Below are 19,724 nucleotides of genomic sequence, written 5' to 3'. Positions count from 1 at the left end.
TGCTTGTGTCTATATCAGCACTCAGTCCTTCCTCTCCTTGGAATTCCTTAAGGTAATATAGCTTCCCTACACTTCTGCCATACTCAGCAAAACTGACATTTATTTATTTAGCTCCCGGGAAGCCCTAGAATTAGTATGCCAGGCCTGGTCTACTACTGAGCTACATTTCCAGCCCTACTTAATTTTTTTAATAGTAGTATTTCATAAAGTGTTTGGTTGAATAAGCGGGCAATAAAGTTTGGGTAATAAAGTGTTTAGCATTATATGAAAGTAAAAACTGGTGAGAAATTTAGGAATCTGCTTAATTAGAAAATGGCTACTTTATAAAAGTCATCGTTGTTCAATAAATGAATAAGCATCTAAGGAATTAAATAATAAAGGGCCTGTAAACAGAGATTCTGGTGAATTAAGTCAGTTCCATCTTTCTGTGGTAATTACTTTCCAAGGGCTTGGCTCAGCTGTACCCTATGATTTGATCTTATTTGTCATTAAGGCTTTGCATATTATTTATTTTCATTCTATAGCATTTATGAAGGAAGGAAGCCATGGAAGCTCCCTTGCCTGTGATTCTTCCCACAGATAATAAAAAATAAATTGCAATTAGATTTTGGTAATTGTATATAATTAACTCAAAATGAGCTGTTAATTATAAAAAATATGTTTTTTAACTTTCTCATTATCTCATTTATTTTACTTCCAAATTCTTAATGCCTCACTTGAGTCAGTTTGATATTTTAAATACACAGAGTACTTTTAATAGTCAGATAATTTAAATTTCCGAATAAACAAAATTAGTTTACAATTAAATTTTATCCAGGGAGTTCCCTTATTGAAAGGTCATTCTCATAATGGTTTGTGATTACGTCTTCTAAAAGCAGCAGGCATTCTAGTTCTAATAATACAAGCTGCTCAAGACAGTACAGTAATCTCGACTCGACTGACCCAGCTCTCCCTTTTTTCTGGATAAATGAAGACAATACCAGTTGAGTCAGGGAGGGTTTACTGTCTTTCCTTTTAAAACTTTGTTTTATATTTAAAAATTTAAGAGCTACTGAGTGAGAATTCTTGGCTTTCCAACAACTATCACATTGTCAAAGCAGTTACTAAAGCTGCTTCTAATTTTTATATATCTTAAAAGTCTATGTTTCATCATCGTAGACCCACTAGGTAGTAATTTCTGCAAGCAGTGTATGATCTTACCTTACTATCCTCACAACTTAAAGTTTAGAGCATACACACCACAATGCTGGAGACCATGTTTAAAGCATGGTCATCTCTTCACTGGAGCACTAGTCATCCCAGCATTCACTATACACACCTGACCGCAAGTCATGAACTTCAGAAATCGAAACTGGGGATCTGAACAGCCACAAACTTTCAGGAGGGAGTTAGCATGGCTGTATAAGCTGTTTGTATGGCTATGACTACAGTATCTGACAGAAACTCCTTAAAGAGCAAAGGCTTAGTTCTGCTCAGTCTCAGTCCAGCTCATGGATGCTGGAATGTCCTCAGGAGCTCATTCATATCACAGCAGATACTAGGAACCAGAGGCTGGAAATAAACTTCAGAGAACCCCTGCTTTTGACATGCTGGGCCCAGTTCCTAGAGCCTACCAAAAACAGTGCTGGGAGAACCAGGGTTCAAAGCACAAGTCTCTGGGGTATGTTTCAGATTCAAACTGAATTTCTTAAGTATAATTTACAATAATAAATCATTCACAGTATCTTGTAAAAATAACCTCTGGGCTGCCAACTTTATTTTGGAGAAGTCTATTCTTGTAAAACATACTGAGTACTGAATCTGCACATTGCTTATGGTAGCATGGCATTTTTACTATATTAATTCTACTCATTTGTGAGCATGAGGGATCTTTCTTTTCTGATATCTTCTTCAATTTCTTTCTTTGATGTCTTAAAGTTTTAAGTCATTTAAGTCTCACTTGCTTAGTCAGAGATACCCCAAAGGTATTTTCTATACATTTGAGGTTATTTTGAAAGGTGTTGTTTCCCTGATTTCTTTCTCAGTCCATTTGACATTTGTATATAGGAAGGCTACTAATTTTTGTGTGTTAATTTTGTATCCAGCTACTTTGCTGAATGTGCTTATCATCCGTGGTAGTTTCCTGGAGGAACTTATAGGGTCATGTATATATACTATCATATTTGCAAATAAAGATATTTTAACTTCTTCCCTTTCTGTTTGAATAACCAATATCTGATTTGATTTAAGGTCCACACTATAAGATGGAACCAATATTAGACATTGTTAGGGTAGCTAAGACCCAAGACTTACGGGTCAGAGACCTACATGAAGTATAAATACTATTGTTTTGTTAAAAGAATGTAGCAATAAAATGATTATTAATGACATTCTGCTATTCCCATAAGTGTGTGCCTTGCTCAGCCACCTCAGAGAAGTTTCCTCCTGCAGCAGACGGAAACAAGTACACAGCCAGACAATTTGCAGAGAGTGAGAGACCTTTAAATACTCAACTCTATAAGGGAGGCTTCCATCAAATCCTTCCCCTCGGGGCTCAAGGAACTCTGGGGAAGGGGAGGCAGAAAGAGTATAAGAGCCCAAAGGGATTGAGGATATCAAGGAATCCTCAGAGCCGGCACACATATGAGCTCAGAGACTGCTAGCATGCACAGGGCCTGCATGGGTCTGCACCACACCAGGGCCCTAGAGCTAAAAGTAGAAGTAGACACACCACTCATTTCTAATCCAGAAGCTATCTCTAATGGATAGCCACTTGCATATGAAAAAGTACTTTTCTCCAAGGGAGTCTCACTGGGAAAGCAAACCACTCTTAAGGGCAGGCCCTATGCCCAACAGTAGATGACCAATACAAACAGCATCTTTAAAGGTTTGTTGTCTCATAGTATTAAGTGAGGGTATTTTTTTTTTTTTACCTTACAGGTTCTTTTGGCTTCTTATGGCTTCCAGTTTGAGCTTTTATAGGATTCCTGAGTGTGCCAATGTGTGTGTCTCTGCATTTGTATTTTTTTGTGCTTTTACTTTGGCTGGCTGTTTTTCTTGTTTGGTTGTTTTGTCATATTCTGATTTGTTTTTTAATTTATCTTACTTTATTTTATTGTTATTCCTTAGATGCCTGTTTTCTAACAGGATACAGAGAAGGCATGGATCTGAATGGGAGAGGAGGTGGGGAAAACTGGGAGAGCACAGGGAGGGGAAATGGTAATCACAATACACTGTACAAAAACAAAATCTATTTTCAGTAAAAGAAAAACAAATTACCAGAACACAAGAACATATCATCATGCTTGCCTTATCACTGTGTGAAATATTAAAGAACATGGAATAACTTGAATGTTTGGTGACAGAAACTTACAAGTTAAACTGCCAGTATATACCATGGATTGTTATGTACTTACAATAAATAATCAATTACCATTTGTAGTAGTTTTCTACTCATTATTCAAGAACTTACTACAAATTAACTGGATTAAATTAAATGAACTTATTATTTTACAGTTCTGTGACTCAGAAGTCTGACAGAGTTTCACTTGGGTAATGTTCAGGTGTCAGCGGGGCTGTTTCCTTGTTCACTGAAGGTGCTATTCCCTTGCCAGCTGTCAGATGAGGTCTCTTCTTACTCTTCTACTGGAATTCCTTGGCCTGTGTTCTCCTTTCTCCATCTTTAAAGCCAGCAGTGGCAGGCTGAGTCACTTTCATATTTATAATCTCTATCCTCCTTTTTCCCATGCGTCTGAACCAGCATATAAAGATTCCCCACACTTCATTTCCCAGTAATTACTCTGAGCCCATTAGGAGAACTCAAAGTAAGTTCCCCATGTCAGGGGTCAGTCCTTCAATCACACCTGCAAAGCCTCTTTGCCATGTAAAGCAATAGATTCAGAGGTTCCAGGGATCTTGAGCAGAACACCTTTGCGAGAAATTTATTCTGTTTACATGTTTGCTTGTTTAGAGAGAGTGTGCATGCCACAGTGAGTGTGTGGTAGGTAGAGGATGCTTTCAGGAATTGGTTCTGCCCTCCACCATGCCCTCAGTCTTGGAACCAAATATCTTTATGCACAGAGCCAGGTACCAACCCCTTACTACAGCTGTTTATCTAAAAACTTGATAAGCATTAAATACTATATGGTTCGGGAAGGCCTGATGTGTTCAGATTGATCTGAAGTGTATATAAATTCTGGTCTATAATCATGAAGAAAGGATTAGGTTTGTCAAGGTATCAATAACTGATCCAACCAAAACAGGATAGGTAGTGACATAAGGAACAAAGGGAGACTAATATTTTCTAGATATGCCTCACTTTATTTTTTTAAAAGAGAGTATCTTATTATTTGTAAGATAAAGTTATTAATTTTAAATGTTAATGAAGGTTAAAATATTTAATGATTTGAATTTAATAGATTTTGAAACATGATACATTATTAATATATAAAGCACACTGATTTATCAGATATAGAAATTATATATTACACCTAGATGATGAGATTACAGGTTTATTTAATGTTCTTGTTTTGACTTGCTAGCATTTGTTTCTTATGCCACATATAAGACAAACATATATGTATATACAAACATATATAAAAATAATAATAGGAAAATATTTTAAACGAAAAAGTAACAAGAAGGCTGTGTATGGTGGCATGGTGGCACACACCTCTAATCTCACCACTTTGGAGGCATAGGCCTCCATGTGTTTCATGCAAGCCTGGTCCACACAGTGAGTCTGAGATCAGACAAGTCTATATAGTGCCTCCTGTGCCTCCCTCCAAAAAAAGGAACTAAAGCATAGCAACTAAAAACAGTAATGCCCCTACCCCAAAAAAAAAAAAAAAAAAATCAGAGAACAAAAATTCTACAAAGAAGAAATACAAAGTGCTAATGGATATAGACAAATGTTCATCTTATCTGGATATTGGGAAATTGCTAATTATGTATGTTTATTAAATTTCCAAGTGTTGCTTAATTATTCAAATCAATATTAGAAAGCCAATTTACTGGCCTGATTGCAAACATAACTCTGTTCTTTTCTGAAGCCTCTCTGAAAAAAACAGTAAAAGAATGAGAAGGACAGAAGCCTGTCAAGCTGTAGAAATATGACAATAAATAAAAGATGTCACAAAGTTTAGAAGTCTGAAAAGCATATATAGTTAAAATGAATTATCCAAAATAAATCAAAAACTGCTATGAATCATAAGGAAAAGGGCCAGAGTATTCCTTAAAGTCTTAGTGCAGGCGTGAACACACTGAAAACAAATCACAAACGAATGCCCATCTCCCAGTAGCTTTCTGGAAGTGGCCAAAGTGTGTGTGTGTGTGTGTGTGTGTATATATATATATAAAAAAAAACACACCAAAACCAAGCTGCCCTTGTCTCTCTGTCTCCATCTAGTGGTGAAGACTGGAGGTTTACTTCCAGAAATGTGGAAAAAGTGACTGCTGGCTGGCGAGATGCTCAGTGAGTACAACACTTGATCTTTAGCATCCATGTACCAGGAATATGAGCCTGGTTAGGAATAGAGGATAGGAAAGAGAGAGAGACAGAGACAGAGAGAACATAAAAGAGGGAGCCAATATTGGTTTGAAGATAAAATTGAACACAAAGAAAGGTCGAGAGAACTATAAGACTGCTCCCAACTAACAAGTTGAGCTTACGTGGAAAGGCTATCATAAATGCCCTTCCCGGAGAGTGAGATCAACAACTAACTTCTCCATGGAGCCCTCAACTAATGCCTGTTGAAAACAGGATCAAACACCCATACATAAACACTGATTCGAACTAGAACCCAGATGCAGATGGAGAGGACAAGACCATGCTGCAGAAACACATAGAGACAGCTTACCTGAACAAGGAGGAGCTAACGGCCACTAGACTGATAGCTGGGAAGCCAGCATGGGACTGACTCAGGCCCCCCTGATTATGGGTCTCAGCCAGAAGGACTGAGCAGTCAAAGAGACTTCAGACACTGGAGCCAGGATGTATCCCTGGTTCACAAAAGGACTTTGCGAACACATCCCCCATGGAGGGATAACTGCCTTAATCTAGAGACAGGAGAGAAGCCCTAGTCCCTACTTCACAGGACCTGTCAGATCTACATGACCCCAACTGGATGGCATTCCCCTACATATGGAATTGGGGTGGGGGGATGGGAGGGGAGGGTGTTTAGAGTGCATGTGAAAGGGCAGAGAGGGTAAAAAGGGAGGGAAAGAGGGAGGGAGGGCTGGGGGGGAGGGAGGGAGGGAGAGGGAACTGGGATCGACATGTAAAATAATATATTAAACTAAAAAAAAAAAATGCTTTGACTCCAAAATTTAAGTTGAAGGACAAGTTACTGGGGAAAAGGATTTCTATTTTTGTTTCCACAGAAAATGAAAAGATGTGGATTCCTTCCAGACTAATGTGGTTTGATCACGCCAGACCGCCTGAAACAGAGTACAAGCTGATCCTACATTCAAAACAGCTGGACAAAACAACCCTACAGACTACAGCCAGGATATCGGAATCTTCTTCGAATCCCCCAAGACAGCGCCCCTTACCAGCAGGAAGTAGTTTGGAAAGAACGACGCCCAAATTCCCAAATATTGTGTATAAATGTTTGTTTTCATTTAATTGGACTGTTATATAAAATTAAATAAAATTAAAAAAAAAACGCAAAAAGCATAAACAAATAAAAGACAGTCCTCAGATAGGTGTCAGATGCTTGTAATTCCAGCACTGGGGAAATGGAGGTGGGTGAGGCTCACTGGCCAGCCTATTTGTTAAGTTCCAGGCCAGAGAGATGCTATCTCAAAAATCAAGGGAAATGGGAGACGGGTATGGAAGAAATTAAGGGGGAAATGGAGGGTGAACATGTTAAAATGCATTGCATGACATTCTCAGGGTTAATAACAATATTATATTGACAAGGTAGATGATGCCTGAGAAATGATGTGCCCAACACTGTCCTCTGGCCTCTGCATGCAGTCACAGACATGTCCATGTGCACATGAATGCATAAGAATGACCCTAGACTTGGGGGGGGTCTGAAATACAGTTGAGGCTAAAAGGTCAAATAGTTCAAAGGGGTATTAGGTGAAAGCTCACATCGCAAGCCTCTTCCTCCTTCACAGAACTCCTCACATTGCCAGCTGGTATAATTTATATCTTAAATGTTCTGAGAGATTTCTAGTTGCTTGGTGGTAGCTTTAGGTGATGATCTGTAGAGCACAACACTGGGGGTACACTCTTGAATGGGATATTGTAACACTGCTCTAAACTCTCTGCTTCCTGGCTACCATGAGGTAAACAACTTCATTCTTCCAAGTGTTTCCTACCATGATATTCTGCCTCACCACAGAACCAAAAACAATAGGTCAACTCACCACAGACTGAAATCTCTGAAACAAAACAAAACAAAACAAAACAACAAAAAAAAAAAATGACAGTTTCATCTGTGAGAGTTTTTTTTTCAATGCATTTTATCATAGTAATAAAAATCTGACTAACAGCAGCCTAGCTCATAAATGCTCCCATACAATTTTCCCAGCAAGTCATACAATTTATCCTTAGGAAAAGTGACTACCCAAGAAAAAAGACCTATGGGCAGAAACAGGGAGGAGTCCCCACTGGCTTCTACCTAATCTACAGGGAACCCGGGATTTGACAAGCTTTGTTGACACATACAGAAAGCTTTTAATAGCTGTTTACTGCTTTTGCTTAAAAATAATAGTTGCTTACTAGAAATTTGTAGACAAAACAAACTTGAACTTATTGAAAACAGAATAATGTATCAGGAACAGAAGCAGCTTCAAAACCACTATAAATACCTTCAGAGTTATGAGAAATATGACACATATAAAACAAGAATGGGCAAATATTTTTTAAAGGCACATTTGGAGAATAGTGGTTCTCTGACATTAAAAATTACAGCAATAATAAAATCCAACAGAAGCACTGATAGATAAAATTCAGAAAGTTTCTTAGGAACTAGAGAGAAAGATAAAGGTGAATAGTAAAAATAGGAGAGGAGGAAGAAAGAAGAAATGGAAGTTAATTCTAAAAAAATTCGGCATCTGAATTTTAACTCAAGTACCAGGAAGAGACCACACAAAAATAGACCTGATAGACTGCAAAAAGTACATTTCTTTGGACTGAAGAAAGTTCCCAGCTGTAGGAGTACATTGTTTACGCAGTACAAAATAGATGTGTAAAAGGCTAACTAATGTACAATAGCACTAGTGTTTAGGATAATTCACAGAAAGACAAGGTCCAAATAGTTTTCATAGAAAATGAATCACAAAAAGACCAGTAATCAAATTGCATCAATTTTAAAATGGCTGTAAATGTAGAACAGATAAATATGAAACATTGAGGCATACAGTAGCTACACAATAAATAATTGCTGACTAAACCAACACAGTTTTACAAAGTATTAAATGATACCAGAAAAGAGCAAGTAAATTAAATTCTGTATAAGCATAATCTTTATTACTCAATACAGAACACAACAATTATGAATAAAAAATAAGTGGCTTAAAGATTGCTTCTGAAGGTAGGATTGTAAATAATTTTTATTCTTTTCAATTTTTTTCAAAATTGTCTAATGAGAATGCATTTATGTAGTTTTAAGTGATCCAAAATAGTAATAAGAACCAGGCATGACCTGTGTGTCTTGGTGGAAGAGGTAGGAAGACCAGAAGTCCAAGGATGACCTTGGTCATATATCAAATCCGTTCAAGGCCTGCCTGAGCCAGTTGAGACCTTGCCTCAAGAATACCACCATTATCAACAGAGAAAAAAAGAAAAAGAAAAAAAGCTAATAATGAACATAAAGCTATAAGCAATATCAAACACATTGTAAGTATGCATATCCTTAGTATTTTTCCTTCCCCCACCTTCATGTTTACCTTAGTCCAGAGTCACTACCACTCACATCGAGATCGAGTTCTTGGGGTTTATTAAATTTTTTATCAGTAACCAGTTCTCGAGACTTAAATATAGCTTGAGTCCTTAACCTGTAAAAATAAATTTAAGAATTTTTAATCCCCAAAGCACCGACAGGCTCAATACACACACACACACACACACACACACACACACACACACACACACACACACACAGAGTCTCACACAGTCTCTCTCTCTCACACATACACACACACACACCCTAAACACAAATTAAGTAAGCCCATCAGTTTATAGGACTTTAGATTTTCTTTAGAGCATGTGGGAAGATTGAGCTGTTAGAATGTAATTTCAAAACTCAGAATTGTAAATGTTTTTGGAGTACTTTATGTTTCAATTCTAAAAGGTAAAAGCTTCCATCTATTCACCGCTCAGTGTTTTGCTCATTGTGTTAGTTACTGTTATAGTTGCTGTGAAAAAGCATTAGACAAAAAAAGCCTGAGAAAGTAAAGGTTTGTTTTGGCTCACAATTTGATGGTATAGTCAATCACAATGGGAAGGACCTGAAAGTAAGAGCTTGAGGCAGCTGGCCACATTGCATTTCTCATCAGGAAGCAGAAGGAGATGAATGCCAGACCAGCTAGCCTTCCCCTTCTTATGTAATCTAGGACCTGAGCTCAGAGAACCAGGTACCCACACATAGAGTTAGGTCTTCTTACCTCAATCCACCTAACCAGGATAATCCTTCACAGTCATGCCTCGAGGCTTGTTTTATGTGATTCTAGATCCTGCCAACTCAACAATCAACATTAGCTGTCACAATTCTCATTGCTGTTACAAAAATACCTGAGTAAGAAAATTAATGGAGGAAGGATTTATTGGACTCATGGTTTCTGAAGTTTTATCTTATGGTAGGTTGGCTCTATTTTTGTGAGCCTGGGGTGAGGCAGAAGAGCATAGCAGAGGAAAGCTGTTCACTTCATGTTAGCCTGGAATCAGAGAGGGCCAGGAAATACCCAGCAAAGGGCCACATTGGTGAGCTATCCCTCCAAGCAGGCCTGCCTTGTAGATTTTTACCAAGTCATAATAATGCCACAAATTATGAATTATCAATTATTTGATTAGACCAGTGCCTTCATGAGCCAATCATTTCCCTTAAACTCCATCTCTGAACATTGCACTTGTGACCGAGCCTTCAACATATGGGCCTTTTGAGGAAACACTTTAAATAGAAGCCATTTAAGTTACCCAGGTCTAAAGAAAGACTCTTGTAATTCTCAAGTATTATTGACTCTGTAAAACATAAATTTAGGAGGTATCCAACTTCTCATGTTGACATTTCAAAGAGCTGGGAAAACAGTGACAATGTATTTTCTTTAGACCACAGACAAAAATAGAACTAGGTGTCCTGGTTAATTTCTTTTGTCAATTTGACATAAGCTACAGTCATGTGGGAAAAGGGAACCTCCATTGAGAATGTCCCTGACCAGACTGGCGTGTGGTTACTTTCTTGATTAATGATTGACATGAAGGGTTCAGCATTCTATGGCTAGTTCCCCTCAACCTGGTGATCCTTGGTGCTACAAGAGGGCAGGGAAGATCAAGGCAGATAATGAGCAAGCAGGGTTCCTCCATGGGTTCTGCTTTGGTTCCTGCCTAGCTTAGTTCTTGCCCTGACTTCTATGAGTAATGTACTATTACCTGGAAATGTAAGATAAAATAAACCCTTTCATCCCAACTTGCTTTTTTTTGTTCATGGTGTTTTATCACAACAATAGAAAACCTAAGACATGGTATATACTGAGATTAAGACCATATTCATATGTACTGAGAAGGGAAGGCTGTTGAAAATATCAGTACAAAAACCTTCTGTCTACAGTTTAGGGATCAATCACTGACAACAAATATGTGATACTTAACACCCATTCTTTCAGTTTTTCAGAAAATGTCTTCTGGTAATATGTACAAGCATATTCTTTAACTATGAAATAAAAGCCAGTAGGTGGTGATACCAGCATGTGGGAGGCAGAATCAGGTGGATCTCTGAAAGTTTGAGGTCAGCCTGGTCTACAAAGCAAGTTCCAGGACAGTCGGAGCTGTTACATAGAGAAAGCCTGTCTCCAAAAAATAAACAAACAAACAAACAAAAACAAACAAACAACCAGACAAGAAAACAAAGAAACAAAGAGAAGCTATTAACTAAAACTATAAAGTGTTCGTACAAGAAACATGAACATAGTATTCATCACCATCAAAAGACATTCTTTTAGTTGTAACTACACATGGTGATGTACAAAGAGATGGAATTTACAGTATTATTATTTTGTAGTGACATGCAAGTTGTTAGTAAATGCAGGTGTAAAATGTTAAAATCAAGCAATTATGATAAAAGAGTAAGAAAAACAGTAATAACAGCAGTCAGAATAGCTTCTGCAGCAACAGTAGAAATGATAATGTTGATGATAATAGTATCAGCCACTTATGGAACGTTTCTTACATACATTATTGTACTGATCCACACAGAGGCCCTGGAAGTAATTACTTTACTATATGTATTTACGGAGGAAAGTGGAGCAGGCCTGGGCATAATACTTACCCAAGGCGATATGTTTTTCTGTTTCTTTGTCTTGTTTTTATTTTTGTTTTTTGGAGTTTTTGAGTCAGGGTTTCTTTGTGTAGCTTTGTAGACCAGGCTGGCTTCAAACTCAGAGATCCATCCTGAGTGCTGGGATTAAAGGTGTGTGCCACCACCACCACCAGGCCAAGGTGGAATGTTTGTAAGTGGTGAAGGTGGTACACTTTTCATAGCTACATATACAGTATGTATATTATAGATGCCAGAGACAAAGACAAATATTACAAACAGCTTTGACTTTACTCATTACAAATGCACTACTTTACTCTTACTCCCAAGGGAATTCATGGTTGTTCTTGGCACTGCAATCAACTGTATTCTTTATAAATCTTTGGGCAAGACTTTCTGAAAGCACTGACTATGTAATCTCAAGGTGGCAGAATCAATTACAAATCAGAATTTAGGTAAGTGTTAGTGTCTTCCCAAATTCATTTGGGGAAAGTCTCATCCCCAAACTCTGAACAACTTTACTTTAATTCTATGCTACTCATTTGGTATTTGATTACCTTTCCAATACATTTCCTGAATATTCTAAGCATCATAAATAATGCCACATGCATAGTAAGAATTAACTTATTACTGTAATTGAAGTCAGTTACTTGTCCACTTAAATTACAAATTCAGTAAAAATATACATTAGTTTATATTATGCATGAATTAGTGTATGAGACTGTACAACACTAAAAGAGAACAGGTCTTATTCAACTAGGTATTCCTCCCACATAATTTGGGCAGAAATACTTTTCTGAAACAGTGAAAATTGAGCTGAATTATAGACGACTATACAATACAAAATATACTATAGTGCTCTTTTGTATATATCCCCTAACTTAAAGAGCTAGTGAGAAAGAATCCAAACCTAAAATTAATGAAGGTGTAGATAATTTGAAAAGGAAAGCAAAACATTTAAACCAAAGGAGAAGGTATGACTTCAGAAAGAACTATGAGTAGTATATGGAAAAGAGCTACAACAAGACAAATTTTAAGAAAAAAAAATTCTTAGGAAAAATGGGCAAATGGGTACAGAGATGTTGACAAATTATAGAAAGCTTTCCAAACTAGGATGATAGGTACTATCTAATCTAGAAAAAAAAATGTAACCCATTTTAGAATTCAGAAGTGGAAAATAAAAGCACTGTATTAGGAGAGTTCATTTACCACAGACATTTTTGGTTCATGACACTACTGGGCAGACTTTCAGATATCTCTTAAGTGATAGAACTTCATGAATCTAAAAAGTAGGCCAGAGAGTGGACTGATTTTCAGCCTAGAAATGTGAACTGAGATACTGATTAAACAGATAAATCATGACCCTGATTTCTGCTCTGTTCCAGCTAACCATGGGTGATCAGAGGATTTCCATAGTAGAAAAGCAGGAGGAGAGACCCTCCTCTAGTTAAAAACATCTCCAGCCAGGTGTAGTGAAAGCTGTCACCTCAGCACTTGGGAGCAGGCAGCAGAAAACATCTAGCTTGGACCACAGAGGCAGAATCTGTCTCAAAAGCCTCCATCCCATTATCTTAACTGACTCTTTATCTGGGCACCTCACTTGAAGCTTCCAATGTCTTGACCTGGGAGAATTTTATTTTATAGTAAGAGCTACAAACAACAAATGAAATGACAGAACTGTGATGGCTAAGACTCATGGAACCCAAAGGCCTTTAATGGATGCCTAAGACACCAAAAGCCTGAAGATAGACAGTACTGTGATTGGGTGTTGTTTCATGGCTTGTATGTATTTACTTTGCAAGTCCTGATCAACAGGATTGAAAATACCCTAGTGTTAAACACTAATGATTTTCTAAGAGTACAGATAGCAACTACCTAGGGTAATACTCATCCCTGAAAGAGAATCGATTAAATAAATCATTTGATAATCTGAGGACTGTAATTCTCAATACAGGAAATAAATGCAGTCAGCTTAAAAAGAAAATTAGGATAGAGAGAATGAATCCATGAGGGAGCTCATGTAGAGTTTTCCTTAGAGTTTAAGGAATGGAAGGCGAGAAGCCCTCTTTAGAGTTTTTGGTCAGGACTGTCTAAAAGACTCTAGAAACATACAGCCATTGCTGTTTCCCTTGAGTGTCCCCCAAAGGCAATTTCCTATTACTCAAGAAACCATGCACATCAGAAATATGGTTCAGAGGCTCTAGAGCTGGGGTTGACCTGAAAGCCTCTTCCCTAAGGGCATTGATGGTGCCAGAAAGTGCCAGTAAGCTTCCAAAGGAGGGAGGCAACCAACAGTCCTACCCAGCTGTGATGCCTGTGAGTCTCCCTGCTGACTTCAAAGCAAACAAAGACAAGACAGGTTGGCCATTAGTAGACAGGTGCAGAGGAAGGATGTGCATTTCAAGGATTCTGTTTTTGTCTGCACACTTAAAATACTAGAATACTGCTGACCTAGAAACCTCAAAAGCATGGAGGAAAAAAGCCTCCCCCATTTAGTCAAAGAAGTAGAAGGCTTTTAAGCAGTAAAACTACTTCATTGTTCTATTCTAGCTAACCACAGCAGCACATGATGGCATCACTTGCCCTGTTCCCACCAGCAAAGGTGGAGTGGAAGCCAGACTTTTATTTTCTATGGGCTCTCATGAGGCAGCCAAGCCCTCTGTCATAGCAGTATTAGAGAAGGTATCCTACAGAGAAAGATTTAAGCAACACCCCGTGACTTAGGCTACAAACTAAATGCCCAGGACAAAGATGAAAACCATTCATCATATCAATAATAATAATAATAAAGATGGCAAAAAATATCTAACGAGAATGAATATTAGAGCAGGCATTACAAAAATGCTTCAAAGAACAAGTCTGAATACTCTTAAAAGAAACTGAAAGACAGAAAAATCTTTAAAAAGAACCAGAAGACAAATAAAAACCAGGCAGAAACTGTACTTCAGAAACATGCTCACCCCATAAGAAAAAAAAATCATCAGCAAAACTGGGAAGAAAACAAACCCAACTAGGTTATTGTTAATAATAGACTAATTGGCCAAAAAGGAGAGTCAGACACTTGACTACAGCACAAGAGAAACAACAGTGCAAATAAAAGCAGCAGAAACTCCTGGCATCAGATTGCTGGGACCATAACAAAAACTTTGTATTTATGTCCATGACATTAAGAGAAGAACATGGATGGGGCTCAAAAAGTGATAACCCCTCAAAAATAGTTTAAGAACCCCCTAAATACTACAATCTTTGTAGTGACAATATGGCTTTGTGTTTTTCTTGTGGTGGTGATATTAGCAAACTAGACATTCAATAAAATGGCAGCAGATAATCACACACACTGTACTGATGCTAAGTCACTGGTTTACTTGTGGAACATATAGCCACTGGTGAAGTTCATATGGAAGGTCTTTGTAATATTTTTAAAACTACTCATGAACCTACAATTATTTCAAAATAAAGTTTAAAAGTAAATATGAATATGTATACTCTAAAAATGCATACGCATACAAGGTTTTTCTCAAAATTCCCATTTCTTAGGTCTTTCTTTTTTAAACTAAGCTAGAATTATAGAGATGAGTGTATCTAATAAGAATCTAGAGAGAAGAATGGTGAACAAGAAGGCAACAAGCAAGGAAGGAAAATCTTCAATTTGTTGTGTTTTTAAAAGAATATAAATGTCACATTTTAGAATTTCAAATAATATCTGATTTACTACTACTTTTCTTAAACAGTAAACTTTATGCATCTGAATGTAAAACCATACAGAACAGTATGTAACATTAAAAGAGCAATTCCTCTTTCGAAACACTGCTCGAAGGAGGTAAATATTAAGGGAAGAACAATGAGAGTGAGGCTATCTCTTAGTGACAGAACACTAGCCTAACATCCCCAAGGCCCTGTGATTGGACCCGGCATCAATAAAAATAAAAAATAACAAGGAAGGTACAGAGCAAATATGATCAACGCCCACATGTACTTGAATAAAAATGTCCTTATGTCATGTACTACTGCATGCTATGAAATATACATAATGAAAACTTAAAAATTTACTTCAGAAAATAATTTTTAATAGAAAAAGAAGAAAGTGTAAACGTGGGTATGTTCATTAGAGCTAGTTATAAAGTTATAAGACTATGTTCAGGATTAGTAAGGATTAAATTTAAATGGGTCTCATGGTTTATTTAATTTTATACGATGACAGAAAGACATGTATGTAGGATAATGACAGCTAAGCACACTTCTTTATAATTTGATTCTACACTCTTAAATAATTTAAGATTTAACTTAATGTCTAACTCTCCATCGTGACATCAAATAGCAAAGCATATGACATTTGAAGTCTCATAAAAGTTAGCAATGGAACTTGGGAGATAGTTCTGTGGATAAAAAACTTGCTGTGCAAGGAAGAGGACTTGAGTTCAAATCCCCAGATAGGCATGATTACATGTGCTTGTAACCCTAGCATTGAGGCTGTTTAGACAGGTGGATCCCAGAAGCTCAATGTACATCCAGCCTAGTTGCAACGGTGAACTTCTGACTTAATAGAGACTCTGTCTTGAAGAAGTAAGGTAGAGAATTACAGATAAAGACACCCGAAGTCCTCGTCTGGCCTCCACATGTGTGTTATAGGCACAAGCACCCATGTACATACTTGCATGCATATCTTCCATATAAGACAGAGGTTTACTTGCAGTCATAGTTGGTAAATACTCCAATAAGCCATGATGCTAAAGAACCTTTGTGAACTGAGGTCTGTATAAACCAGTGTTTGAAACTGTATTTTCCAACCTACAGACAGTGCTGAAAGAAGAGGCAAGACTCACCAGTTGTAATCCAGCCGGGATTTGGTGCAGCTGCTGCTGTTTGAGGAGAAGCTTTGTCTCTTGCTGGGCCAAAAGATGCTGAAGGCGTTCCTTTTCAATTTCTAGTTCCATTTTCTGAAGCATCAATTGTTGCCTCCGATCTTCTGAGAGTTGCTTTTTGGCATCAGTTTCACTGGGTTGCAGTGTCACTCTACCTTGCATGTGGGCCCAGGAAAGCCCACAATGACTGCATGATTCCGGATGTGTCTTACAATACTGAGGGGCCATGTTTGCAGGCTGGTAGTTCTCATGAACATAATTTTCACTTTCAGAGCATTTATGACCACAGTGATGACTTGATGGAGTGTGTGGAAGGTGTGGGTATTCCTTTATCTTCAACTCCTCTGAGGGTAGGACTTTCTCTATTGGGGCTGCATCTATTGGTTTCCTCCCTGGAGATTCAGAAGCACCTGTTCTGGTTTCTGATGACATCCTCTCTAAACCCTCTTTCTGATGATGAAGAATTATTGGTTTCAAAGAATTATTCCTCAATGCCGTTAGCGATTCTGAAACTGAGACCTGGGTTGCTGACTTAGGCCTTGCCTTGGTCTGACAGTAGATTTGTGGTTTGGCTACACTCAAGTAGGAACCATCCAGGTCCATCAACGAAGACTGGTGAGTACTTTTCCTATTGGTTATCTAAGAAGAAACACAGAAAAAAACTTCTGGTTTTTGTTTTTCAAAAATCATTGATATATGTTCACTAAAACAAAACTCTTATTTCCTTTTCTTAAATATTACAGTATCCACATTGCTAATGTTCCTCAAAGCCACATCCATTTCAAACAACCTTTATTTCAGCTCATCTATAGGGGATGAAGAAAGATCCAACATTAATATATGCTGTTTTTGAAAATCTTTGGTGATTTTAGGAGTTGCAAGTACTTAAGGTTACATAAAATCAACTTTAAGATGCAAACACATTAAATATTAAATCTGAAAATGTTGCTTTGCATATTGAGCCAAGAAATCCATACAGTTACCTTAAATATTCTTTGATTAGCCATTACACAGAACAAGATTTGATGTAAAACATTTCACATTATTCTGAATAGCTACTGCTAGATGAGTTTTTATAAATATATTTAGAGAACACAGTTAAAACCAACTACTTTCAACATATGTAATTCTAGTAAAAAGCAATTATTTAAATATAAAGTATTTAATTTCAGCTACAAGCATAAGTGATTTTTCAATTAAACCATTCAGGGTTACAGTCTAATAGAACTCAGGCAGAAAGGCAGTGGCTGTAAATTTGAACTGCCAGGTGAGGAGTAAGTTTCCCAGAATCCTCTGTTCTATCGGGAGAGGAAAAGTTTGTCTATGTCAATTATTCTCAAACTTGAGATGGCATGAGAGTTACCTGAAGGACTTGTAAGTATGAGAGGCTAGTTTCAGCCACAGAGTTTACCACTCTGCTCAAAATGGCCAGCTCATCTGCATCTCTAAGAGGATTTCAGGTGATGCTGATGTTGATTTTGGACCAGGTTTTAAAATTTCTAGTCTAGACTACAAAATTTGTGTACCTTGGTCTTAGAAAAACTGAGTGGGCACTAGTTCAACTCTGAACATCTTTGATTTACTGTAAGTAAGCAGGTTTTCCTCTCAGTGGCTTTCAGAAACATGGCATATCTAAATTCTAGGCTGCTCAAATTGAAATATTTTAGTTTCATGCAAATGCTGAGTATACTACAGATAAGCAGCTTGTTCATGAAGATGAATACTTAGGATTTAACAAAACCTTAATAAAGTTAATGCAGAAGAAGACTAATTTAGTGAAATTGATAGGGAAGAGTATAATGCTGAAATAAGTTCAATGAAGTTTAGACTTCCGAGGACACAATCTTCTACAGCCAAAACCCTCCCATCAACTTAGACATTAGGCATTACATATGAGAGCTACCAAGTCCCAATTACTTAACTACAAAGATGGGTTCTTAAAAAGCATTGTCATTCCTAGTAGTGTAGATTCCTTTGGGAAGCCGGAGTATAACCTTTAGCACAAAGGCCGAAAGGCACAAATCATTACCTCTGGAGAACCACAATCCCCAACACAGACTTCACTGAAAGAGAAGTCAAGAGAACACTAAGTAGATGTAAATGAGAAAGATGTTTGAAATATTCTTTATAGCTTCCACTCACATCTTTCTCTTGCCTCTGGCTTTCATTTTCATTTACTTTGTTGCCATTTCCTATCTGTATTCAAGAAGGTCCAGAAAGTCATTAATAGCACTGAATAGTACTACTAACCAAACAAGCAAACAATCTTAAATCATGTTGTCTAGATCAGCAGCTTTCTGGTTATTCCATTTTGTCTAGAGAAGCTGTTTTGTCCCCAGTTACTCAATGCTGGGTACAAATACTGAGACAGAATGACTTGTTCATAAATAATTACCATCTGTCTAGCATGATAAAGCATAGCCTGATGAGGGACTTATTCATGCTTTTAAAAAATTACCACCTTTAAGCTTATTGGACACACCAAAGCAATGAATGAAGAAGCAGCTAAACATCTGAACACGCGAGAACCATCTCAGCCTGGAAAATGGCACACCAACTTTGCACATATCATGGGCCACTCCTTAGGAGATTGCCAGTGGACATACTTCCAATTGTGCCTTGACTTGGCTTATCCAGATCCTTACTGTCATTAATATCACTAACTTCAAAGTTGCCCAGTTCTCTCAACCAAGTATTTTTGAGATCTGTTCTCAGCCCAGAATCTGCCCACCTGAAATGGCGCTCTGACTGGTACCAACGTAGCATCTACTACCTGTTAGTTCCTATACACTCATTTCTAACTTTCTGTCACCTATATGTACTTGATTGAAGTGTGATGTACCATTCAGGTGCCAGATATTATCAGAATGGAATGGAATGTTTCCATGATTATGACTCCAAAGCAAAGTATAAGTACTTGGTAAAGGTGAATCTATTAACACTCAATATATTCTGACACCATAGAAAGACACAAAGGTGTTTGTATATGCTAATAACATAGTTTGCTAATAATACATCCACTGAAGTAATTTTTCACTTTTCATGGAAAATTATTTGCACGCTGAGGCAACTTATTTGCTAAAGGTTTTTGAGGGAAATAACCCTTTCAGAGTAAACGAATAAGTTACAATTTTTACATTCATTTCCTAATGCCACTATAGTGAATTACTACAAAATTTGCACTGAATGACAATACAAATATCTTCCCTGAAGATTGTGGAGGTCAGAAATTAGAAATCTAACTTACTGGGCTCAAATTCACGTTTTGGTAGGGCTTGTTCTTTTGGGAAGCCCAGAGGTGAGAATATATTTCCTTTTTTTAAGCTTCTAGTGGCCATATATGTTCCTTGGTTTGTGGTCTCTCCTCCATCTTCAAAGAGCATCACTCCAGCTTCTGCTT

General features: G+C 37.4%; 1 protein-coding gene across 1 annotated transcript in view; it reads right to left on the bottom strand.

The window, feature by feature from the left end:
- Positions 1 to 19,724, bottom strand: part of Kiaa1328 (KIAA1328 ortholog) — a 242,815-nt gene that overhangs the window by 75,128 nt on the left and 147,963 nt on the right. Inside the window, 3 exon segments of the mRNA XM_051202092.1 lie at positions 8,881 to 8,988; positions 16,286 to 16,305; positions 16,307 to 16,963. Of these exon segments, the coding sequence (XP_051058049.1) occupies positions 8,881 to 8,988; positions 16,286 to 16,305; positions 16,307 to 16,963 (785 nt within the window).

The sequence above is a fragment of the Phodopus roborovskii genome, unplaced genomic scaffold, assembly GCF_943737965.1.
Source record: "Phodopus roborovskii unplaced genomic scaffold, PHOROB, whole genome shotgun sequence".
In the NCBI taxonomy this organism is placed as follows: Eukaryota; Metazoa; Chordata; class Mammalia; order Rodentia; family Cricetidae; genus Phodopus; species Phodopus roborovskii.
This window is presented reverse-complemented; position numbering and strand designations above follow the sequence as displayed.